The following is a 21,391-nucleotide window of genomic DNA, read 5'->3' as shown; positions in this document are numbered from 1 at the left end:
GTAGATTTGATTAATGCATAATAATGATGCCATTTTTTTGTGTCGTTGACACATTATCTCGAGTAGTAATCTGGTGGGTTTTCAGCATGTAAACTTCTGTGTTCTAAGGTATTAGGCAATTTTAATATAGATGAACCTCTCAACGCTAGTGACATTTTAGGATGTTATTAGTATGTGAGGTAAGGTCACGCATCCTTTGTTATATGCATGGTTTGTGTGTGTTACAATGTGTCGGCACACAAGTGTGATTTGTAAAACTTCTACGTTGTGACATTTTAGGAAATCACCTAAATTGGAGCTCTAATAATGTAACAGCATTGAATATTTGGATAGCTCTGTTGCACACGCTATGCATTTATATGATAATTCAACCTTTATTCCATTTCCCTTTAGAATTAAGGCAAAAGGATCATTTATATACATTTTGTGAAATGGTTCAAGACTCGTAAGCCTATTGTATGGAAAATAGTGTTTTAGAACAGTGTCGCGCTAGATGTTTTGAGGATTTTGAGAACTTTATTGTTCATATATATGTATTTTGTCACCTTCTACTTGACTTACCAAAAATGTATGGTTTACAGGATATGTAGGTTGGCAGGTTTCCCATTCTTAATGTGTTAACAAAAGTTAATAGTGTCAGTTTTAACAGTTTTAGTCTAATCTCCACGACACTCTTACCAGACATCGAATATCATGCCATGTCTTATCCTGGCGTATTTTTTTATTTTACGCTGAAAAAAAGAAAATTAGAAAATTATATATATATAATGTTGTTGTTGTCGTCCTCTGTTTTGTGTCAATATTGCCTGCTATTTGGAACTGTTCATAAATCCCACCACCCTGACTAATGCCCCGGTTCAGCTGAAGAAAAACAGCCCAAAGCATGATGCTGCCACCACCATGCTTCACTGTGGGTCTGGTGTTCTTTGAGTGATGTGCAGTGTTTTTGCACCACACATACCATTTGGAATTATGGCCAAAACGTTCAACCTTGGTTTCATCAGACCATAACACATTTTCCCACGTGCTTTTGGGGGACTTGATGTTTGTTTTTCAAACTTCAGCCGGGCTTGGATGTTTTTCTTTGTAAGAAAAGGCTTCCTTCTTGCCACCCTACCCCATTACCCATTCATATGAAGAATACGGGAGACTGTTGTCACATGTAGCACACAGCCAGTACTTGCCAGAAATTCCTGCAGTTCCTTTGATGTTGCAGTAGGCCTCTTGTTTGCCTCCCTGACGAGTTTTCTTCTCGTCTTTTCATCACTTTTGGAGGGACGTCCAGTTCTTGGTAATGTCTCTGTTGTGCCGTATTGTCTCCACTTGATGATGACTGTGTCTTCATTGTGTTCCATGGAATATCTAATGCTTTGGAAATTCTTTTGTACCCTTCTCCTGACTGATATCTTTCAACAAGGAGATCCCTCTGATGCTTTGGAAGCTCTCTGCGGACCATGGTCTTCACTCTGAGATGCAACTAAGCAAATGTCAGTTAAATCCTACTAGAACAGCTGGACTTTATTTGAGATTAATCAGAGTCACTTTAAATGATGGCATGTGTGTAATGACTTCTATTAAACATGAGTTTGAATGTGATTGGTTAATTCTGACCATAGCTGCAGCCCCAGTTATAAGAGGGTGTGCATACTTATGCAACCAGGTTATTGTGAGGTTTTTCCCCCTCAAATATTTTCAGTTTTGCAATTGAATTATTCATGTTATAGGTTACATTATATACATATAAATGTAGTGCTGTTAATGCTGTTTAGATTTTCTTGTGATTGTTTTTCTTCCAGAGAACTACCCATTGAAGTTACATTAGTTATGGAAATAAATATGCAGGAACACAGCACAGTGCAAAAAAAGCCTTTATGTAACATCTCATTTTTCCTCGCATCAACATCTTGGGAGATGTCAGAATTCTTTCTTAGTGATGTGTAGTAGTGCGTAGTCTCAGTGCAGTGACTTGGGCAAACCATTGGCATTCAGGTGGTTAAATTGGTCCTTAACTGGTGCCATAAATCAGAGACTTAATCTAGGTTCCTTTTGCTAGAACTGGCAGCGTGGAATGCCCTTCTTCCATTTTGTTCTTTTAAAACATTTTTTTTAACTTTTTTATTTTACACGGATAGCTGCATCTCTTTGATCAACCGGAAGATATAGATGTAACAGACTTTTTATACTTAATTTATAGCATTTATATGCAAAACTGGCATCTCTTTATCATCGTGTATAAGAGAGGTGGCTCTTGTAGCAGCTGGTTAATTTCTTTTGGCTTCACACGACTGCTTAATGATCCGTTACTTGTGTGCCACCTCTCACATCTACTGGAAGATAGGTACAAATTGTACCTATAAAATGATAATACTTTCAGGTTATAGGTTTTTGGGTTTTTTTTGTAAAAGCGATTTGTGCTTTTATTGTATGTGTGCATGTGTATTGTTCCTGTGATTTAGGACCTGAAAAGTGCTGAATTTGGAAGTGTGATGTGTTTGTTTGTGTGTAAGAGAAAGCATCCTTTGGGATAGCATCCAAATATCCTTTTGACCACAATATGATCAAACCACATAATAATGGCTGGATGTGCAGGAGGTTTTACTGTTGGAACTTATCTGGCTGTGTGTCTTTCTGTTACCCCCAGTGGTTATTTTTCAGAAACTACTTTTAATGCTAGCAGTTTGAAGAAGAAAAAAACAAATTAAGGCACAGACCAACTGAAAGTGTCGGCTTTATTGTAACCATAATAGTTGTTTGCAATAAGTGTTCATAAAATTCTTTTCTCAAACAAGTAAAGTCACATATGCTTTTGGGACCCCAGAATGTAGAGATTCCAATATCCTTTGGAGGCCCAAGTAGTACCCCTGTCCCTCTTCCCCCCCCCTGATGCAGGGATGTTGCTGGTGTCTACTGGGGCTGAAGCCCCAGGTCTCAGATTCATAGCCCCGAATGGAGACTCTGAGAGGAGACCACTGTGGGTGCAATCTAGGTGCAGGTTAAATCCGGTCAATCTGAGCAAATGTGGATGCAATCCATGTGCTGGGGCAAATCCAGTGGGTGCAATCCGGGTGCTGGGGCGTGTCCTTATATACATATTATATAGTTAAATGGGATGCCTAAAGCAGATTGACTTAGTTGTATATTTCATGGAGGTTGCTGTAAATCAGAATTTTGTTAATTTTGAAATGTTTTGCAAACATTTGCGTGTATATATGTGGTGTGTGTAGCGACCAATTCCAAAGCCGACTCCACTGCTATCCAACCTGCTGCGGGCTCTAGCCCAGGATCTTTGGGGGCCCTAGCAATGGTCATGCATTTATGTTCTTTTTTTTCTAGGTGCTCGGAATGTTTGATGAATTTAAGTATATCATTGTCTTCTACAACCTAAAAAGTCATAATCATGTGTATAGATAGCAGAAATGTATTTTCTTTATTAAATTGTGTAAATAAAATACATTATTCTTCTTAATGCCTTAACCAGGGCCGGCCCAAGGCAAAATGCCGCCCCCCCCCATCTACCCTTCCTCCCCCCCGCCCCATTATCTACCCTTCCTCTCCCCCGCCCCATTATCTACCCTTCCTCTCCCCCGCCCCATTATCTACCCTTCCTCTCCCCCCCCCTTATCTACCCTTCCTCTCCCTCCGTCCCTGCCGCCCCCCGCCCCATTATGTACCCTCCCCCTCGTTATCTACCCTCCCCCCGTACTTACCTTTCAGCAGTCCTGCGGCAAGACTCCCTGTTCGGTCTCGGTGCCGGCTTGTAATGCTGAGCGCCGGAAATCTTCCGGCACTCAGCATTACAAGCCGGCACAGAGACCGAACAGGGAGACTCGCCACAGAGGAGAGAGGGGCGCCGAGCGGGTACTGACCACTCGGCGCCCCTTTTTCTCTCTTTTGCTTTAAAAATAAAAAAAAAATAAAAATAAAAAAAAGGGCTTGGGGCCCCTTCAAAAGTGCCACCTGGAGCGGTTGCCCCACTCGGCTCCATTGTCGGGCCGGCCCTGGCCTTAACAATTACATAAATATTAAAAATATCAAAATCACCTAGCCCCCAAATCCAAAACCCTATAAAACAAGTGCCCCTCTTTGACCATTTCCAATGTTTGGAGGTAGATGACATATATACATAGTTCAGTATAATCAGACCCTTACCTAAATCTATTTGTTTGAAATTAGAATAAAGCAAATTCAAATGTAATAATAATAGCTACTAAAGTGTATTGTGTTAATTGGAGATGTTCTGCCACTAAAAAGTGAATGCAGTGCTTTTATTCAAAAATATAGTATCAGGATTCGTCTGCATGAATGCTTGGCTCCAGAGCCATTTTAACTTTTTTTTGTAAATTAATATCTGTTTTAAGAAGTTTAGTACATTTTGATCCATTATGTAAGGTTTCCTGAGGCTCCAGAGAAATTACTACCTGACAACTGAAGCATTTGATTTAAAAGGAACTAATAAAATTGTTTTGGTACTCTGAGGAGTTTATGGAAAACTAACAGTAGAGTAGAAACATGATCTGTCCAATAGCTATATTTAACTGTTATTGGTAATGGTATTTAATTTATTAATGCTACAGATAAACAGTACACTCTAGGTAACCAACTCCAGTTAAACTGGTCACCCCTGCGTTTTGTAGTATGAAGAGAAAACGGATTATTTTAGATGATCTGCTCATATTTTTATGGTTCTTTGTAATAACAATCTTCTAAGTTACCGGAGCTACCGCATATAGGTAATTATACCTTGTTTTTGTTTTCTACTGTTGGTGGCTGCCTTTGACATGAATTTGATAGGGTTATAGGGACACTCTAGTATCTCAGTCGGCCTTACCAATGAAGAATGCATATTAAAGTACATTCTTTACCCAAATTAAAAAAGCCCTTATCTTGAAAACGGCTTATGGTAACCGACAATCACTGATATCAATGGAATGTACAGAAGGATCTCATTAGACCTCTTGGAACTCTTGCACAAGCCAGCTTTGGTGATCTCTTTGGTCAGCGTAGCTCGCTTGTACACTGGTAAGCAGGAGATGTGGTCAGCAGAAGGCATCTACCACAAGCGAAGGATCTGGGGCTCAGGGAAAGACAGCAAATGCACCTGGGACTCTGATACCATGCATTTGAAAGGGGGGAAATGCTTATTTAAAGAGTATACTCCCTTATCATATGCATCAAAGGGAGCTAATCTACTTAAACATCATACAAGCAACTGTATTTATATTTAGTAGTCATTTACCCTAACTATAGGAGGTGCTTCAGTGATTAACCATTCTGTAACAAAATCCAATTCCCAGGCACCTTCCTAGAGACTATTCAATCAAGAAGGACCTTTGAGGCTCTCTTGTATGTAGCTTCATTATTTCTGTATTTCTCCGGGGGACTGGAGGGCTCGATGACAATGAAGTGTGTTGCTTTATTTGGAAGATGCTCCCTATTCCCTAAGGTGCACCCAGTTGTTTGGTGGTATTTCCTATTTACAGAAAATCATATATTTTAATTGCTGAGAATATTTCTCCATTACCTGTTAATTGATAAAGCATCCTTGTCAGTGAACTGTGAAATGAAACTTTTCTTCAGCTCTGTGAATCTTTTATTAATAACTCTTGAAACAATAGGTCTGTTTACGTAGTATATGTAATATATGTATAGCGTGTGTGATTTTGTGTATACACAGTATACAATATTAGGATTGGTCAATAATAGACATCCGTGTCTACACTTGTATATAGATTGCCGTAAAATGCATAATCTTCTGTGAGGATATATTTCACGAATTATATATAACGCAATTGTTGCTGTGAGGCTTTGTTATAACCATAGGCAACTAAAAAAAAGAAATAGCCAACGTGTCATTTCCTGCATTTCCTGTTAGATGACCTTGTGGTCTTGTCAGATCGCAACAGGAAATCAAGAAGGATTCCTCCTCTGCTTCCATATTTACAAGAGGAAGAAGCTGCATTTATATAGAACTGATTGTTAGAGCTATAGGAGAATGGAGTGAAAATGTCCCATGATTTGAATGTTAAAACTGTGAAACAATATACAATAATAAAAAAAACTTCATAGGCTTTAGAGTAATACCTACATTTATAATATATATATATATATATATATATATAAGATGCTGTGTGCTATAGACCCACGTTATTTTGTGCTACATCTGTTCATTTACATGACTAGTTCAGTTTCAAGATATATATAAACTGAGCAGTGGCATATTAGGCATCAGAATATGATGTCATATCCCATCGCTCTATAGGACATGGAAGAAAACTGTGGCAGATACAGCTCTCCATGGTGTTAATGGGCTGGTCGCAGTGTTCTCCCTTTTAACCAGCTCAACCAGCAGTGAGGTTATAGGGATCCTGGTCACCCAATATGCACAGAGCATACAGTCTAAATACTTGCTACCCTGTTCATAAACACAGATCATGATTTATTATAATGTTTACTTCCTGTTCTTAGTTCTTATGCTTTTTAGGAAGCCTGTAAGCTTATAAGGTCTCACTTTATTAAACAGATCTCCAGGTCCCCTCATCTTGAATTCATTCATTTCTGTTAAGTGCTACCATAATGCGAGGAGTGTACAAATGCAACCTATCAAAAAAATGTCCTTATGTGTAGGAGGCAGTTGCTTTACATAAAGAACAGTGAAAATCGCCACCATATTATTATATTGTCATTCAAAGTTCTCCTGATTAAAGGCACATTATCAAAAACATTCTTGCAGCTTATGGCATGTGTAGAATTTGTTCATTTCTTTTTACTTCATCAAAACTTAAGAATGTAGAAAATAGACTAAACACAGATACTAAAATGTTAATGAATCCAATGCCTTACGATGAAGTTTATTTTATAAAGGTATATTGGGAATATCCTCGGTATTAGACGCCTGCCAAAATATTTTCATTGGGTGTAGGAAATTAATCTGGAGGCAGGTTCTGGTGAAACTTGCTTCCACATGTCTAGATTTAATAAAAGGTGTTGCGATTTATTACTCCTTATGTATCACTGCTACATTATTGAGCCTAATTTTCAGAATGGTTAAGTGAAACATCTCAAGTGGGACGTGAAAGCAAGGGGGGAAAAATACTTTTTTGTGAGTAAAAGCAGAATTAACGCGATCACCTGAGAGACCTAAAATAACCCCTGGCTTTTCCTCCCTTGCATGGTTAAACATAAAATATGTTTGCATATTGTTAGGCAGGGCTATATTTCAATTTCTGGCGCCTTAGGCGACAAGGCCACCCATAAACTTACAATGCTCTACACCCATGTCAAGTCTGCATAATGGAGTTCCATCCTTATTGGGAGGTCTCATGTGACCTCACATCCATCTACCTGAATGAAAAGACAATGATTTGTCATTTCCACCTATATAAAAGGATAGGTACAATAATGTTCACCTTTTTATTCCAAAAGGCACATTTTACAGTTTGAACTATAACACAAAGGTGTGTTGACTGAAAGGTATGTCCACCTACTATCGGTATAGTTGTCTATCTCCGTTGACGTTACCAGGAGGTTGGCGGCTGCTTCATGAGCTGCTTGTGGAGATCAGAAATCCCCTTGTAACTGGCCCATATACTAACCAGCAAAGCCCCCGTCACAAACTATCCTGGCGCTCGGCAAAGAGAATGGTGACAACAGAGAGAGGTAAATGGTGTGGGTGGCTAGGGCACTGCCCTGGGCCAAAATACAGCACTGCCTACAAATAGTTTTTTTCTTTTGAAATGATACGAGGTTGGTTTCAGTTTTTCTGTCTTAATGTTTTCTAGTAATAGGCTACTGTGTCCCAGGTCTGATTAAGTAAAATTACTTTGTCGCAAAAAAGGGGAGGGGTGGGGGGATTTTGCTGACATTATTTTGGAAGCAGTCCTCTTAAAATTCAGCAGTAGCAGCAAATTATGTCTGCAATGGATTAAGCACAGCTATTGCATTCCAGTGCACGTACCAGAAATTTTATCAATAAGTCTACACATCATCTACTTTGACTCCAACCCTCTTGAGAAAAGCAGACACCTATGACCCTTGGTGATCGAATCTTGAGAACTTTTGTTCCAGCATCAATTTAGCATTTCACTTTAGAGGAAAATGTTCTCCATTAAATTAAAGGACTCTAGAGATGGATTTAGTATAGGGCCCAACTTAACAATGCGTATGCTTGCCATTTTGTTCATTCATTGTTAGAAGCAATATAAAGGCAGTTTATACAGCTAGAAAATAACATCCTCGTTATTGAATCCAATGCTTCACAGTGAAGTTTATTTTATAATGGTAAATTGGGAAGGCTTTCCACAAGATTTTCGATTGTTTCTGTGGGAATTTGTGCCCATTTCACCAAACGAGCATTTGTGAGGTCAGATACTGCTGTTGGACGAGAAGGCCTGGCTCGCAATCGAACTGCGTTCCAGTTCATCCCAAAGGTGTTCAGTGGAGTCAAGGTCGGGGCTCTGTGTGGGCCACTCGAGTCCCTCCCTACCAAACTTTTGAAACCTCTCAATGTTTGGGCCTTGCTTTGTGAACTGGGGGCACAGTCATACTGGAACAGGTAAAGGCCTCTCACATAGTTGGAAACATACAATTACATGAAGTATCTTAGTACCCTCTAGCATTAACTTCACTGGAAGTAAGGGTCCTAGTCCAAACCCTGAAAACCAAGATTTATTACAAAAAAAAAGCCCATTTCTACTGCTTCCAGAAGCAACAAACTACAGCAATCAGAACAGAACTATGAGCACATTTTTTAAACTAAAAGTTTTTATTATAACTGGGAGAACTGCATTCTGAATGTAATGCCAAAATGACAACCTATAATTTGATAAATGGCCTTCCCCGTCAACTTTTCTCCTGCAAAGAATGGTTGAGTTTGACCTGCATAATGCATAGTTACCATGCATGATGTCAGTGTGAATAATGTAGGACCAGTCCTTCCCTTTTCATGGTTTGGTGAATTAACTGGTGTGTTTTAAACATAAATTAAAAACTGACAGTCTACATAGCAATTTTGATAATGCCTCAGATTGCGGAACAGATTTTATTTGCTGATGTTGCTTCTGTAACCTTTGTATGCAAAAGCCTAACAATTTTTGTTGTATTTTTTTTTTTTTTAAATGCTGGACTGCTGCCGTTTCAGTATATGCTTGTGTCTGCTCTTTGTAATGTGTATGTGCATTTAAATGTTTTGACTGACAAATATAAATAAATCTTGCATATTTATGACATATATCATTTTAAATTTGACAGCAGAATATTCCCAGCCCTAGTTTGCAATTCTGTTTGGTCTGTAAACTAAGCCCTTTGTGTATGGCGTTGCCTCTTGGGCTATAGTCCTTGCACAAAATGTACGATAACTTGGTATTTGAAAGATCTGTATTGTATTTTGATTAAGTTCATGGATGGCTTAATGGATCATCACTGGGATTTGAGAAGGACCTGCTAAGATTAGGCGGTTTGAATTATTATATGAACTTGCTTGCCAGCTGAAAGATCACACACAGTTACTATTAAAATTCACCCTCTGCTCTTACCATCTCCTTGAATTAAAAGAATTGTAGAGGTTTTTTTTTGTTTTTTTTTGCTTTGGAATATTAAGATCTCTTCCTTTTGGAAATGCATGCATCACATTTTTTTTATTATATTTTGTATTTGTTGGTCATTAGAAGTGGTGTCAATTGATCCTAAAATCACAAGTGGGTAGGTTATAGATTTATCTTTCTTTTTGCTTGATGTAAACCCCTTATGTTGCACTGCACAAATGGGTGCAAACTAAAGTATATTACAAATTTGTTTTCCAATCGGCAATCCAGGTATTCTCGGAAGATGGTCACCAAGTTAGCATGCCTTCCTCTGATTCAATAATGAGTGTTTTTATATAAAGGCCCCGGATATCTCTGCTTAGGTGGATGGGATGCAACAACAGGATTTACAGTTCGCTAGATGGAGCAACCGTTCTGCTGGTGATAGGAAAAACAAACAAACAATTATTTCGCAAGGCCTTTTAGAGCTTTCCACGTAAGAGAAAATGTTTTCCTACAGTATGTATATTAAAGGAGCACATTCTTGGCAAGTTGCTCTGGAAGCACCATTCTGTATTGAATCTTTAAACCTTTAGAGAGAAATAAGAGGTTAACATTGCAGTTCTTACAATATATATATATATATATATATATATATGTGTGTATCTTTAAGTATCTGCAAGGTAGTTCTCGTTTATTAAACAAAATTGAACTAAGCTCCTATCGCTCCCATACAACTGTCTGTATAGCCAAGAGTACTTCGATACATTAATGATATCTGTTGAATTATACAATTTTATATTGAATATATAAACTATCGCTGGCTTGTCAGCCAACTTCCTTGCGGTACAATGTAAATAGTAAGTTAATAGATGGGGATCTGTAAATGCAGAAACCAGTGCAGCTTCTCTTCTTTCTTTCTCCCTCTCTCTCTGTCTCGCTCCCTCCCTTTCCTTTTTCCTCCTGCCCTGTTATTTTCTCCTCTTTACCAGAATGAGTATTTCTTGTCTTCCAAATTTACTCCACAGCAGATTGTGTTGTAGTAAATCACCCAAAACCCAAATAGCACTAAAGCATTCCGATACAACATTAGCATTTGCTTAACAAGCACAAGATAAACATTAAACAAAGAACTGTGTTTCTTTATTAGAGGCTGCAAGATACATAATCCATGAGCACAAGAAACATGGGACCCAGTGGATATGCAGATGTGTGTTATTTCATTGGCGCTGGGCGGCCTTGTTAAAAAAAAGGTTTTCATCAGAAGGCTTGGGGGTGGTTAGTTGACTGTCCCTGGTGGTCCTGTAACTAGATACAGAGACTTTTTTCCAAGCTAGACCTGGCTCCCTAGTGAACGTACTGATTGGACAGCCTCAGGAAAACTCAGAAAGCATCAGGAAGTAAACTCGGATCACCTTGGGAGTGATAGGGTAGAGCCTGATAAAGGCATTTGACTTCTTTCATAACTCCCACAAAGGACAAATTGCCAGTGTGATCCAACCTCCATTACTGCAAATCAGAGCCTTTCCCCTATGCCAGTTTCATTAGAATGACCAGCATGGTGCAAAAAAACACAAAAAAAAAGTAGAAAGGAGGGAGAGAAAAAAATAGACGTCGTAGTTTTATAGGCAGACGGGTACAAAAAAATCTGCATAATTAAGCAGTCAAGCCTGCTAATAGGGGAGTTTTTATGCTTTGGGACCAGACAAGGGCAGCACATATGGATACAGCACTGGATATTAAATCTGTGGCAGGCAAGCTCACTCCAGAGCCTCCGAGAAAAAGGGCTAATTATAGCGAGAGGAATTGTGTTTACTGGTCTGTCTTAGACAAAACGATGGTTAAAAATAAGAGCATCCAATTTTTACGGCTAGATCCGCAGCCACTGTTAATGAAGACATTCAAAAGTGCTCACGATGACTGCAGACGCTGCCTTTATTTAAACTACGTAAGAGGTTTAAAGCAAGACGGAGCGTGACCTGTTGTAAATTCACTTATTTCATTTGCTCGTCTGCATTTTCAAAGCTTGTAATTATGGCGGCTCGTGTTGTTTTGGAAGTGAAATCCATTGCTTTTGTTTGGTGAATACCCCTATGTGCGTTTCTCTAGCACCCTGAATCGACGATCTGTTTGGATGACTGCACCTGTCTTTCTTCCACGAGATCCTCATTCCAGAAATAATTACTTTTTCATCCCTTGTTTACTGGTTCACAATACAGTTTGGCTCTAATTCGTGTCGTGACTCCTGTACTTCTATAATCATGGATGTGTCCAAGGCTAATCCCTCCAACAATGCTAGACATTAGTGGCCGGCATGTTTAACACTTTAAGTATCATAGACTAGTTCATCCCAATATTTGCGTCATGTTGGAAGTGGCAAGGGGGGGGAATGGCTTTTTTTGAGTAATTATATATCTGTTATATATATATATATATATATATATATATATTTCTAATAAAAGATCTGAATTTTATATCGTCAGTCATGCACCGTTATTTTTTATTATTTAATCATGTGTATTATTGGTACAATTCAGTTGATGTAGTGGAATAATTGAATTTGATGTCAAGAAGAGGGATAGGTGGGCACATTTAGTTATGTGCATATACATGCTATAGATAAATCCTTATCTTCAGTCTATGACTGACTATTTAAGGCCCCCCAAAAAACACTAGGGAAAAAGCCTTAATATTCACGCTAGTGACTATGTTGTAGCACCACGGCACTAAAGAGTAGCCGGGACATTGGAATATTGGAGGAGCACTAATCCTGCATGGGAGGAGACCCAATGGATTATCATATTTGGGTTAAAAAATGTAAAGCGTTATCATACTATGTATTTGGATTTGTCAGGTAGCCTTTACCTAATTGGTTCAGGGCGTTTTAGGGTGTCTCGTTTAAAAAATCATGAGATTCTACACTATGTAATTAGTCTGACCCAAGTAATAACATTACAGTATCGTCTAGTAAAAATGATGTGTGAATTATGAAAGTGCGGACTGACTCCAAGGTGGAATCACAAAGCGCTCAGGATAAGGTGCATCATGGCCATGTAGGCTGGATTAACTCTATTATCATTTAATATAGCGTCATGATAACTGCAATAAAACACCTGGGATACCATCAGCCTAGTCATTTAATGGCATTGGAGCCAGATTTCACTTAATTGATTGAGACATACATTGTTTTGCTATAAACTAGTATGTGGTGGGAATATCTTATGAGGGACAGTATCTCAAGAAGTGCTGCTAGGCAAATTAGTAATTAGTGTCCTCGGGGGGGGGGAGGTAGCTCTTAATTTGTTCCATAGCGTAACAGACATAATACATTGCTATACTGTATACACATTATGACACTTGAATCGAGGGTAAAATAAAGCAAAACAGTGAATAGAAAGGGGACTTGAAATACTTTTGACCTTATCCACAGTATTGTCACCTTAAGCCACGGTATTGTGTCTTTGATGTAGTTTGGGGGGCAAAAAGTTATGGTTTTGACTATTTTCATGATGTTCACCTTAGGAGTTTATTGACTAAAATAAGTGTCCTTTCACCAAAATGGCCTTCATATGTACAGTGTCCAACACCAGAAGATTATCTGGACATCCACTTATTAAGCAAACCAAGTGACGTTTAAAAGGCTGGGGCAAGATTTTACATTTGGAGAAAGCTAGGAACAATATATATACTGATGCAGAAGAAATTATTCTAGAGAAAACTGAATTACTAACAATTTATCATGTATTATTTTTTTTAAAACAAAACAAAACAAACAAATAAGAAAATATTCTTTAAAAAATTAGTCAAACCTTATATAAAAATGTAAGCTCTGCAGAATTGTTCACTTAAGGACCTTTTTCTTCCAAGAACCTTTTATCTGCTGATGCCCCGTTCTACCCGCTGCCTTGGTCTTCTCTTCAGAAGATGGGTTTTCAACTCTAAAGTAGAAGGCACTGTCCATACTGCACAATAGCACTATTTCAACTATTTATTAAATGGCCGGTCCCTCAAGCATTTAGCTTTCTATTGTTTTAGAGTTCTCTGGTACAAATGAATGCAATTAACAAGACTGATTTGTTTGCTAAGAAGTTATTGAACACATGTATCTCGTTACTCAAAGTTTATGCATTATGTTAATGAATATGAGTGTCCAAGTATATTACATGTTTGCAATTGCACAATAATCAGAAAACTGTAAACTTTCACACAAAAAAAACTGTGAAGAAAAAATGAGTGGTGAAATATATTTTGTGTACATTATTGTACATCTCTTTAACCTATCCCAGTCACTCAGAATGGATTTATTTACATCAGCTAAGACATTTGGGTATTGAAACCCGCAAAGCCCAGGATCCATTTTATTGGTTTGAGCGTAGATCTGATGTAATTGATGAGTTGGTGGTCAATTTCTTTCAGTGTCATGACTCCAGCAAGAAAGATCCAATGACTCCATTATATCCACATAGCACACAATGCACACAAGTGGCAAATATGCAGCATAGTCCACAAACACAATCTTTGGATTGTTAGAGTGTGTCAAATTGTATTTTCTTGTACAAACTTGTATATTAATTTTGTATTACTATTTGTAATTTTATTTTTATTACAATATTTATATTGCCGTTGTGAAGCCTAAACCTTTTCTAGTTTTTAACCAAAATGTTGCCGCTGACTTGTCACGTGAAAAAAAAGCACTGATAGATTGCTGTCTTGGATGCTAAAAATAATAGTTAAATAAAACTAAAATAAAACGACATATCAACTAGGGCTTATTTGCTTAGTATACTGAAAGATGGAATTAGTGATTTGTGGAACAGCAGAATGAAGGACTTAAGTGAAAAAAGATAACGAGCGCTTGTCATTAAGTGCAACGTGTCTTTACTGTAAGGTAAAAATGAATATTTCAGTTTTTGGGGTTTTTTTTTTTTACATAAGAGACAGACAAGCAGATAATGGTGGACTAGTTATTTCTCATGTGTATACTTTTTGCGCCTAGCTGGGAAAAAATAAGCAATGTTCTAGACCATTACGTTTTATGTTATTGTGCAAAGGTCAGAGGAGCTCATTGCAAGCAAAGTTGGGTAAAAAGTAAACCTAAAGACTCCAAGAACCGATGACAGACGTTGAAAAAAGTTCTGTATTCTAGAGGTTCTGCAGGGATTCCAGGAAATCTTATGAATAGTCCCAACCTGATTACTCGTTAAGCAGTTCTGTAATGTAATGAAATGACAGGGGAGATTTAGAGTGAGTCTCTGTGTAAAATGGACACTTTTTGTTTTTCCTGTTGTATTTGATTAGAAGTTTCATTCACTTTGGTATTATGTATTTTAAAGTGCTCTTTTTGCTGTAATGACTAATGTTTTCAGGTTTCACAGTACAGATTTACTAAACTATTATGCTGATTTTCACATTATAGTCTTTGGGTAATTTTATTTTAGCAAATATTTTATTGTATTTCCTCAATTAAATAAAACTTTCATTGCACTAGAATAATTAAAACTATATGCAAAATTGACAACTACTAAACGGACCCAGATTTTCTTTTTTTTATGTGTGTAATAGCAGATTCTAAAATAATTAGGTATGTGCATTAGTTGGGTCATGATAATAAAGGGTTAAATATCTTGCATATCATCTTAAAATGTACAGGTAAAACATTGTTTTTTTATTTGCTTATTTTAACGTGTATTGAAGTTTACACACCGTACCTGGTTTAGTGACCCATATCTATTTCAGTATATTGGAAACAAACAAAAAAAAATGCAGGCTCACACTTCTAGTTCTGGAAAAATATAAACATTTCAAGATGATTAGTGAAAAAGGCAGAAAAAAACACTGTTGGGATAAGCTTTTTTGCACGTTACTTTTAATAAGCCCCCAAAGACGTGAGTACCTTGTTTTTCTTGATATGTACATAGTTATTGCTGACTTAATAATGACCTGGCCTCATTGCCATAGGTCTCCATTTGTAACAGGAGCAATGAGAATGTCCTGCGCGCGATGCGATGTGGTTGTTAGAATCCTTGAGCAGGTTTTGTAATGATCAGATCGAGGCACTATTTAGCTTTGTGTCAAGTGCTCAAACCTGGTTGTGTTGTCCTCAAGAGAATTCTGAGGACTCGAGGGCAGCACGGCCAAGACTATAAATATTTATTTTGACTGTCAACATAATGTACCTTCCTTGGATGTAAACTATGAGATGCAGTTTGGAGTGATTCTGCAGGTATCTGTTCTACTGACATTGTTTTTGTATGGTATCTTATCTACTGTACTCAAATGATGCCTCTCTCAGATTACAATACCCAGCTACGCTTCACTTTTCACCTGAAGATTTATTTAGCGTGGGTTTCACGGGGACCTTAGGGCTATGTCTAAGCATAATGCTGAAGGTCACGGCATTAGAAACCCATAAAATCTGCTTCTGGCATTTTTTTGTGCTTAAATGTCCCACGTCAAGGTGTTTGCACTTTAGGCCCATTTTAAGAATAATCTCTATTTTGTTCATGCCACATCAACCACATTGAGTGTTGTAGTTTATTGGTTTTATAAAGCAACATCATATTCCACAGCAATGTACAATGGGTAAAAGTGACATAATAGTGCATCACGTAACAATTATGATTTACAGAAACAAAAGGCGGGGGAAGTCCTGCCTAAATGATTTTGTAATCGAGTATGTGTATATATATATATAGATATATAATTTTATTTTTTATTTATTTTTTTAAATATTGTACTTTTTCCAATGTTTTATTTAGAAGAAGAAAACAATCCCTTACCTCATAGTATGTCTGTATGCTAATAAAATTTGGGAAGATCAGTGATAGCCAGTGCAGCAGTGGCCCTACAGGGAGCCCGATTACCCAACAGAGTGGTTGGCTCCTTGTTATGCGGCAGAGGGGCTGCCAGAATAGGTTAGACCAGAATAGGCCATTGATGGCTAGACTTTGCTTTATGCAATATAATAAACTATAATATGTTAAGTGCCGATCCAGGACAGCAATTCTACTTTTTTCAGCCTTACAGTTAAGCACTATGTTATGCGAGATAGCAATTTTTATGGTTACAAATAGCCACATATATATAATATACAATATAACAACGTATGTTTTTTTTAACCAGATGCATTTTTGTTTACAAGCTAGGGGTAATTTATTTGCATCCAAGTACTTCTTTAGCCAGACGTCTTGTTGGTAAACATGTGGCATGCGTAGTTCACTTTCAGGCGACAGACGTAAGTGCAGCCAAGCAGGAAACTGAACAGTTGTTGAAGTGAAATGCATCCCTTGCTCTAAGAATGATCGCATTATAAGATGCAGTAGATTGACTTTTGCTTAAATTTGAATTGAGCCGGGATTACGGCTGTTTATAGATGCAGATGCTGTATATATATAAAGTAGTGTGGATTCTACAGAGTATGTTGCAATTAATAATTAAATATATATGTATAAATATATATATATAATATTTTAATGATTTAATAGTAACGCTAACCTGCTTCTGGTTTGATTCAGTAATGGATTTGCATTTAACCAAATCCATCAACCAAGTAACAAATGTTATGTGAAATTGTCAACCATTTATTTCAGGACTTGATTTTAATTCAGGCAGATTCTGGACATGTGTGGCCCTGTAGCAATGTACTCCCAATGGTTACCATGCAATAGAAATAAAAATAAGCTGACACAGTTTTGTATGCGTTAATGCTTTATTCGATTTTTTTCGTATATATTTTGGCCCTCGTGGCAGGCCTGCTTTAAGGTATTGTCCACTTAGACAAAATGTTAAATTGCCCTGGATATTTAGCAGATCTTTCATTGTATTCTTTTCTTTAAATGTTTAAGCAAATAGAAACTACAGATATATTTCAAAATAAGAAATAATCCATTTTGTGATGATAGAATAGGAGATACGGTACAAACATTTCGAGCACTGATTTTTATGTTAATCAAAATAACCCTGACACACACGCACTGATGAAATAACTAGCAGATTTTTTAAATCGTAACATTGACAGCCACCGCAGGCTATTTAAATCCTGTCAGAGATGTAGTTTACTATCACGGTGGTCAGAGTTCTGGTTAAATTCCCTGCCATATTATGATGTGCCAGTTGGGGTTTTATTGCTTTGTATGTTAGCCTATGGATATTTGCAGTATTTGAGGTTAAAGGATCCATCTGGACAGTCTCCGGAGTCACCGGGAAAAAGAATCTCGACTTCTAAACCTTTACAAATTGGTGCTCGGTAATAGCTGGAGTGTTGATCAGACAATACAAAGGGGTCTCTGGTGACTTAAGGAATAACAGCTGCGTGTAAGATAGCCAGCGAGCATTTGATTGGAGTTGAACTAGGATGGTAAGTTTCGGGGAAAAGAGCATTAACTTAGCGTTCCAAGATCAGGGCCCGATGAAGTGATCTCTTGTTTAACGATCTGACTGCTTTAGGGTGTTATCAACCTCTGGTGCTGATGGAAGTGTAGAGTCTTTGGAGTCATCGGAGTACAAACCTTTATAAGTTCTACTGCTCAAGGACGCTTACAAGAAGATGTTTGTTGTTTATGTCGGCAGATCCTGGAGGCTGTAATCGTATCCAGTTGTTAATAGTCTCTTTTCTCCTGGTATTTTAAACATGTTTATGTTAAAAGTTGTTTGTTACGCATACAATGCTGTTTAACATTTTTAATAATTGAACAAATTGTGACTCTTTATCCATGCACCATTTGGTGATGTTATCGTTTGCAGCCTGGGCAATTCCTACAACTGTATTGCTGTTGACATCTGGTTATATGCGATCGGTCTGTGATTCTGCAAGAGCTTAATTAAATGATACAGAATATCACGTTATTGACACAAAATAGGTAATGTGCTCGTCTAAAAAAGAAAAAAATAAAGGTAGCTGTAACAGATATAACATGTGCTCTGGTGACCATTAAAGGGGCAAATGGGGTAAAATGCAGGGGATGGGAAGCCTCAGCCTGCACCAGAATTAAGAATATGGATATAGAAAATTTTAGCAATAATGCAGAAATTCAGATTGAGGACAAATAATAATTTGTAATAATTCTTTGCCGTTTTGTTACGGGGTGGTGGTGGGGAGGGTGTTTACAGCAATTTGTAAATGCAAAATGGTACTCATTATTTTTACAACATGCCCTTTAATGCCTTAGTGGAAAAAAGCACATTTGAACTAATTTTGAGGACAATGGGCCCATCTCGGTGACTTTTCCCTGAACTATTTTACAAGCTAGCAGCATCCTCTTAATGCCCTAGGCATCCCGAACGGAGGCCATGCAAGGTTAATGCTCTTTTAAGTTTCTGATGTGAGACTGGATTATTAACCCACCCAGTACCAGACGTATAATTCCTGCACTGGAAAGGGTTAATGTTGGGGAGATTTAAATGGTTTGTAGAAATTGATAGCCAATTGTTAGGTGCACGGAGGAAAACAATTATTGGTATTGTCTTGGTATTATTTTACTGCAGTAATACAGATGTGACGATTAAAGGTCTGTGACTTAACAAATTAGTGTCTTAAAGCCAAATATAGTTATACACACACACCACGCGGTATATCGAAATAGAGACAAACACCTCTTGGGCCAACCAATGCAACAATAAGTCATTAGCTCAAGATTGTTCATGAGATCACAATGGGGGAGAAATATAATTGCGTAGGCAGATCAGATGGCCAAATGGTTCTTATGCGTGTTAAATTCTTTGTTTTTACGTCTATATGTGTACATTTCAACTTGTAGCTAAAATGTGTTGCACATTATACGACGGGAGGACAAACTAAACCATTCTTTAGTAATGTTTTTATTCTGCTAGTTTGATTCCTCCTTTAGGCACATGTTCATTTTAACACTTCCTTACACTGGCGGATTATAAGGCATAAATATGTATATCGGGGCACAATATTTGATGCTCCTGTTCAGGGTCATATTGCCTGCAACAACTTTCCTGCGCAGAAGCATAAAAAACGTAACACATGGAACTGGACAGACAAAGCAGTGCTAAAATATATTCAAATTGTATTATTTATTCTGCTAATTATAAGCAGGTATTTATCAATATCTCATTGACTATGTTACCTTAAATGTCTTACATAAAAAAAAAAGGTTAAGCATTCTAAAATTTAAAATTGTAAAATGAATAAAATATAACCTAAACTGATAGAAACTGCAAGGGGCAAGGACATTTTTATTATTATGAACAATAATTATTATTATTAATATTGTTAGCTTTTCTGGGAACTGTATCATGACCATGTAATAATAATATTATTTTGAATGCAAAATGTGTGTTTTTGTTTTAAATCATTTCAATCATCTCTTGTATGGCTGTGAGCAGGGTCCTCTTTACCTAAAGTATCGGTCCATTCTAGTTTTGTCATACCTTTTTGAATGTATGTAATGTAAGAATCTCTGGGTAAATTATTGGCGCTATGTTATAAGTAAAAGGTAATAATAATAACTGCACTTGAGCACAATATTTTACTAGTAAAATATGTATGCATACAGTGTGCGTGTATAATATATATCCCAGTGTGTATGCACACAAATGTACATGAAGGTCTAGTCCACCACTGAATACGCATTGTTGGAACTATGTGTTAGTGTCTAATCAGACAGATGAAATATGGTACTGCTTGATCAGTTTCTCTAATTACAGACTTAATTTAAAAGATCTGATTTGTATATGGTGAACATCAATAGCTACAACTGCCAACTCATTATTTCATCTTTAGTTACAAGCATGGCTTGCAAAGCAGTAATACAGTTTAGAGGAAATGACAGCTTGATGAGGCTGATACCATTAAGCTTACAACGTTTGTGTCGTGTACACTACAGCAATAAAAGGAACATATGGGTGAATGGCTAATGCCAACTGCTTACCGTTGTATTAACTACTTCTGGCTATCACCGGCAATTAATGTGATTACAAATAATTACCGTGAGCACAGTGGGGTTTTTTGTGTTTTTTTTTTTCTTTCTTTTTATAAAGATGACATATTCTTCATGTGTTTATGACAACATAATCCTAGAAGTTTCCTCATCTTAAATTGTTTTGATTCATGCCAGGTAAATTTAGTTATTTTGTATCCCATATGAGTTTAATGTTGCAGTTGTGATGCTGATGCCTCATCTTCGCTCATTTTAATATGCTCAGTTCAGTCTTTTGTGAGTGGTCATCAACCAGAAAGTAAAGCAAAGCAAAAACCTGCCTTTAGACCAATCACAGGCAACTATTTTGGGAATTATCCTAATCTATTTTAAGCTTGCAAGGGTCCTCTTCTCCTTCTCTACTAGTATGTATTAATGGTAATATTAATTAACAACCTACTGGCCCTCTATAAATGTAATCTACCTAAATATATCTAGAAATGTATAAAACAAAGATGGTCTCTCTAACTACAACCACTTCTGTGCTTTTTCATCAGATGAAGGTCTGAACCACGAGTGCAAACTATGCAGCCAGTCCTTCGATTCCCCGGCAAAGCTACAGTGCCACCTGATCGAGCACAGCTTTGAAGGCATGGGTGGCACATTCAAGTGCCCAGTCTGTTTCACAGGTAAGGGTGACCCGGTTGACTTGGGAATGTTCTGTGTGAGACCCACAGTCTCTGGCTAAAGCCATACTTCCCTTTCCGTTTCTTCTTTGTTTGGGAGAGGTAGTGGCGTTTGGCCATGCGCACTTCCCTCGTGGTAAAGGCTGTCAGGGACTTGCCCTACTAAAGCCACCTCCACAAAAAGGAGATCTACGAGTAGCCTACCCTGGGAAGGTCCCAGTTATGTTCACATGTTATCCATTTTCGTATTGGATTATCACTCCATCAGGCATTCACAGGGTTAAAGGTTTGACACCTCATTGTT

General features: G+C 37.5%; 1 protein-coding gene across 3 annotated transcripts in view; it reads left to right on the top strand.

Annotated features, from left to right (window-relative positions):
- The window catches only part of ZNF521 (zinc finger protein 521), a 144,915-nt gene that overhangs the window by 103,465 nt on the left and 20,059 nt on the right, over positions 1 to 21,391 (top strand). For all 3 annotated transcript variants that reach the window (XM_053468234.1, XM_053468233.1, XM_053468235.1), the window contains one exon: positions 20,959 to 21,090. In XM_053468234.1, coding sequence (XP_053324209.1) covers positions 20,959 to 21,090 — 132 coding nt within the window. The remainder of the gene's footprint in view (positions 1 to 20,958; positions 21,091 to 21,391) is intronic.

This window comes from Spea bombifrons, chromosome 5 (genome assembly GCF_027358695.1).
Source record: "Spea bombifrons isolate aSpeBom1 chromosome 5, aSpeBom1.2.pri, whole genome shotgun sequence".
NCBI lineage: Eukaryota > Metazoa > Chordata > Amphibia > Anura > Pelobatidae > Spea > Spea bombifrons.
Note: the sequence above shows the minus strand (reverse complement) of the source record. Positions and strands in the feature narration are given on the sequence as shown.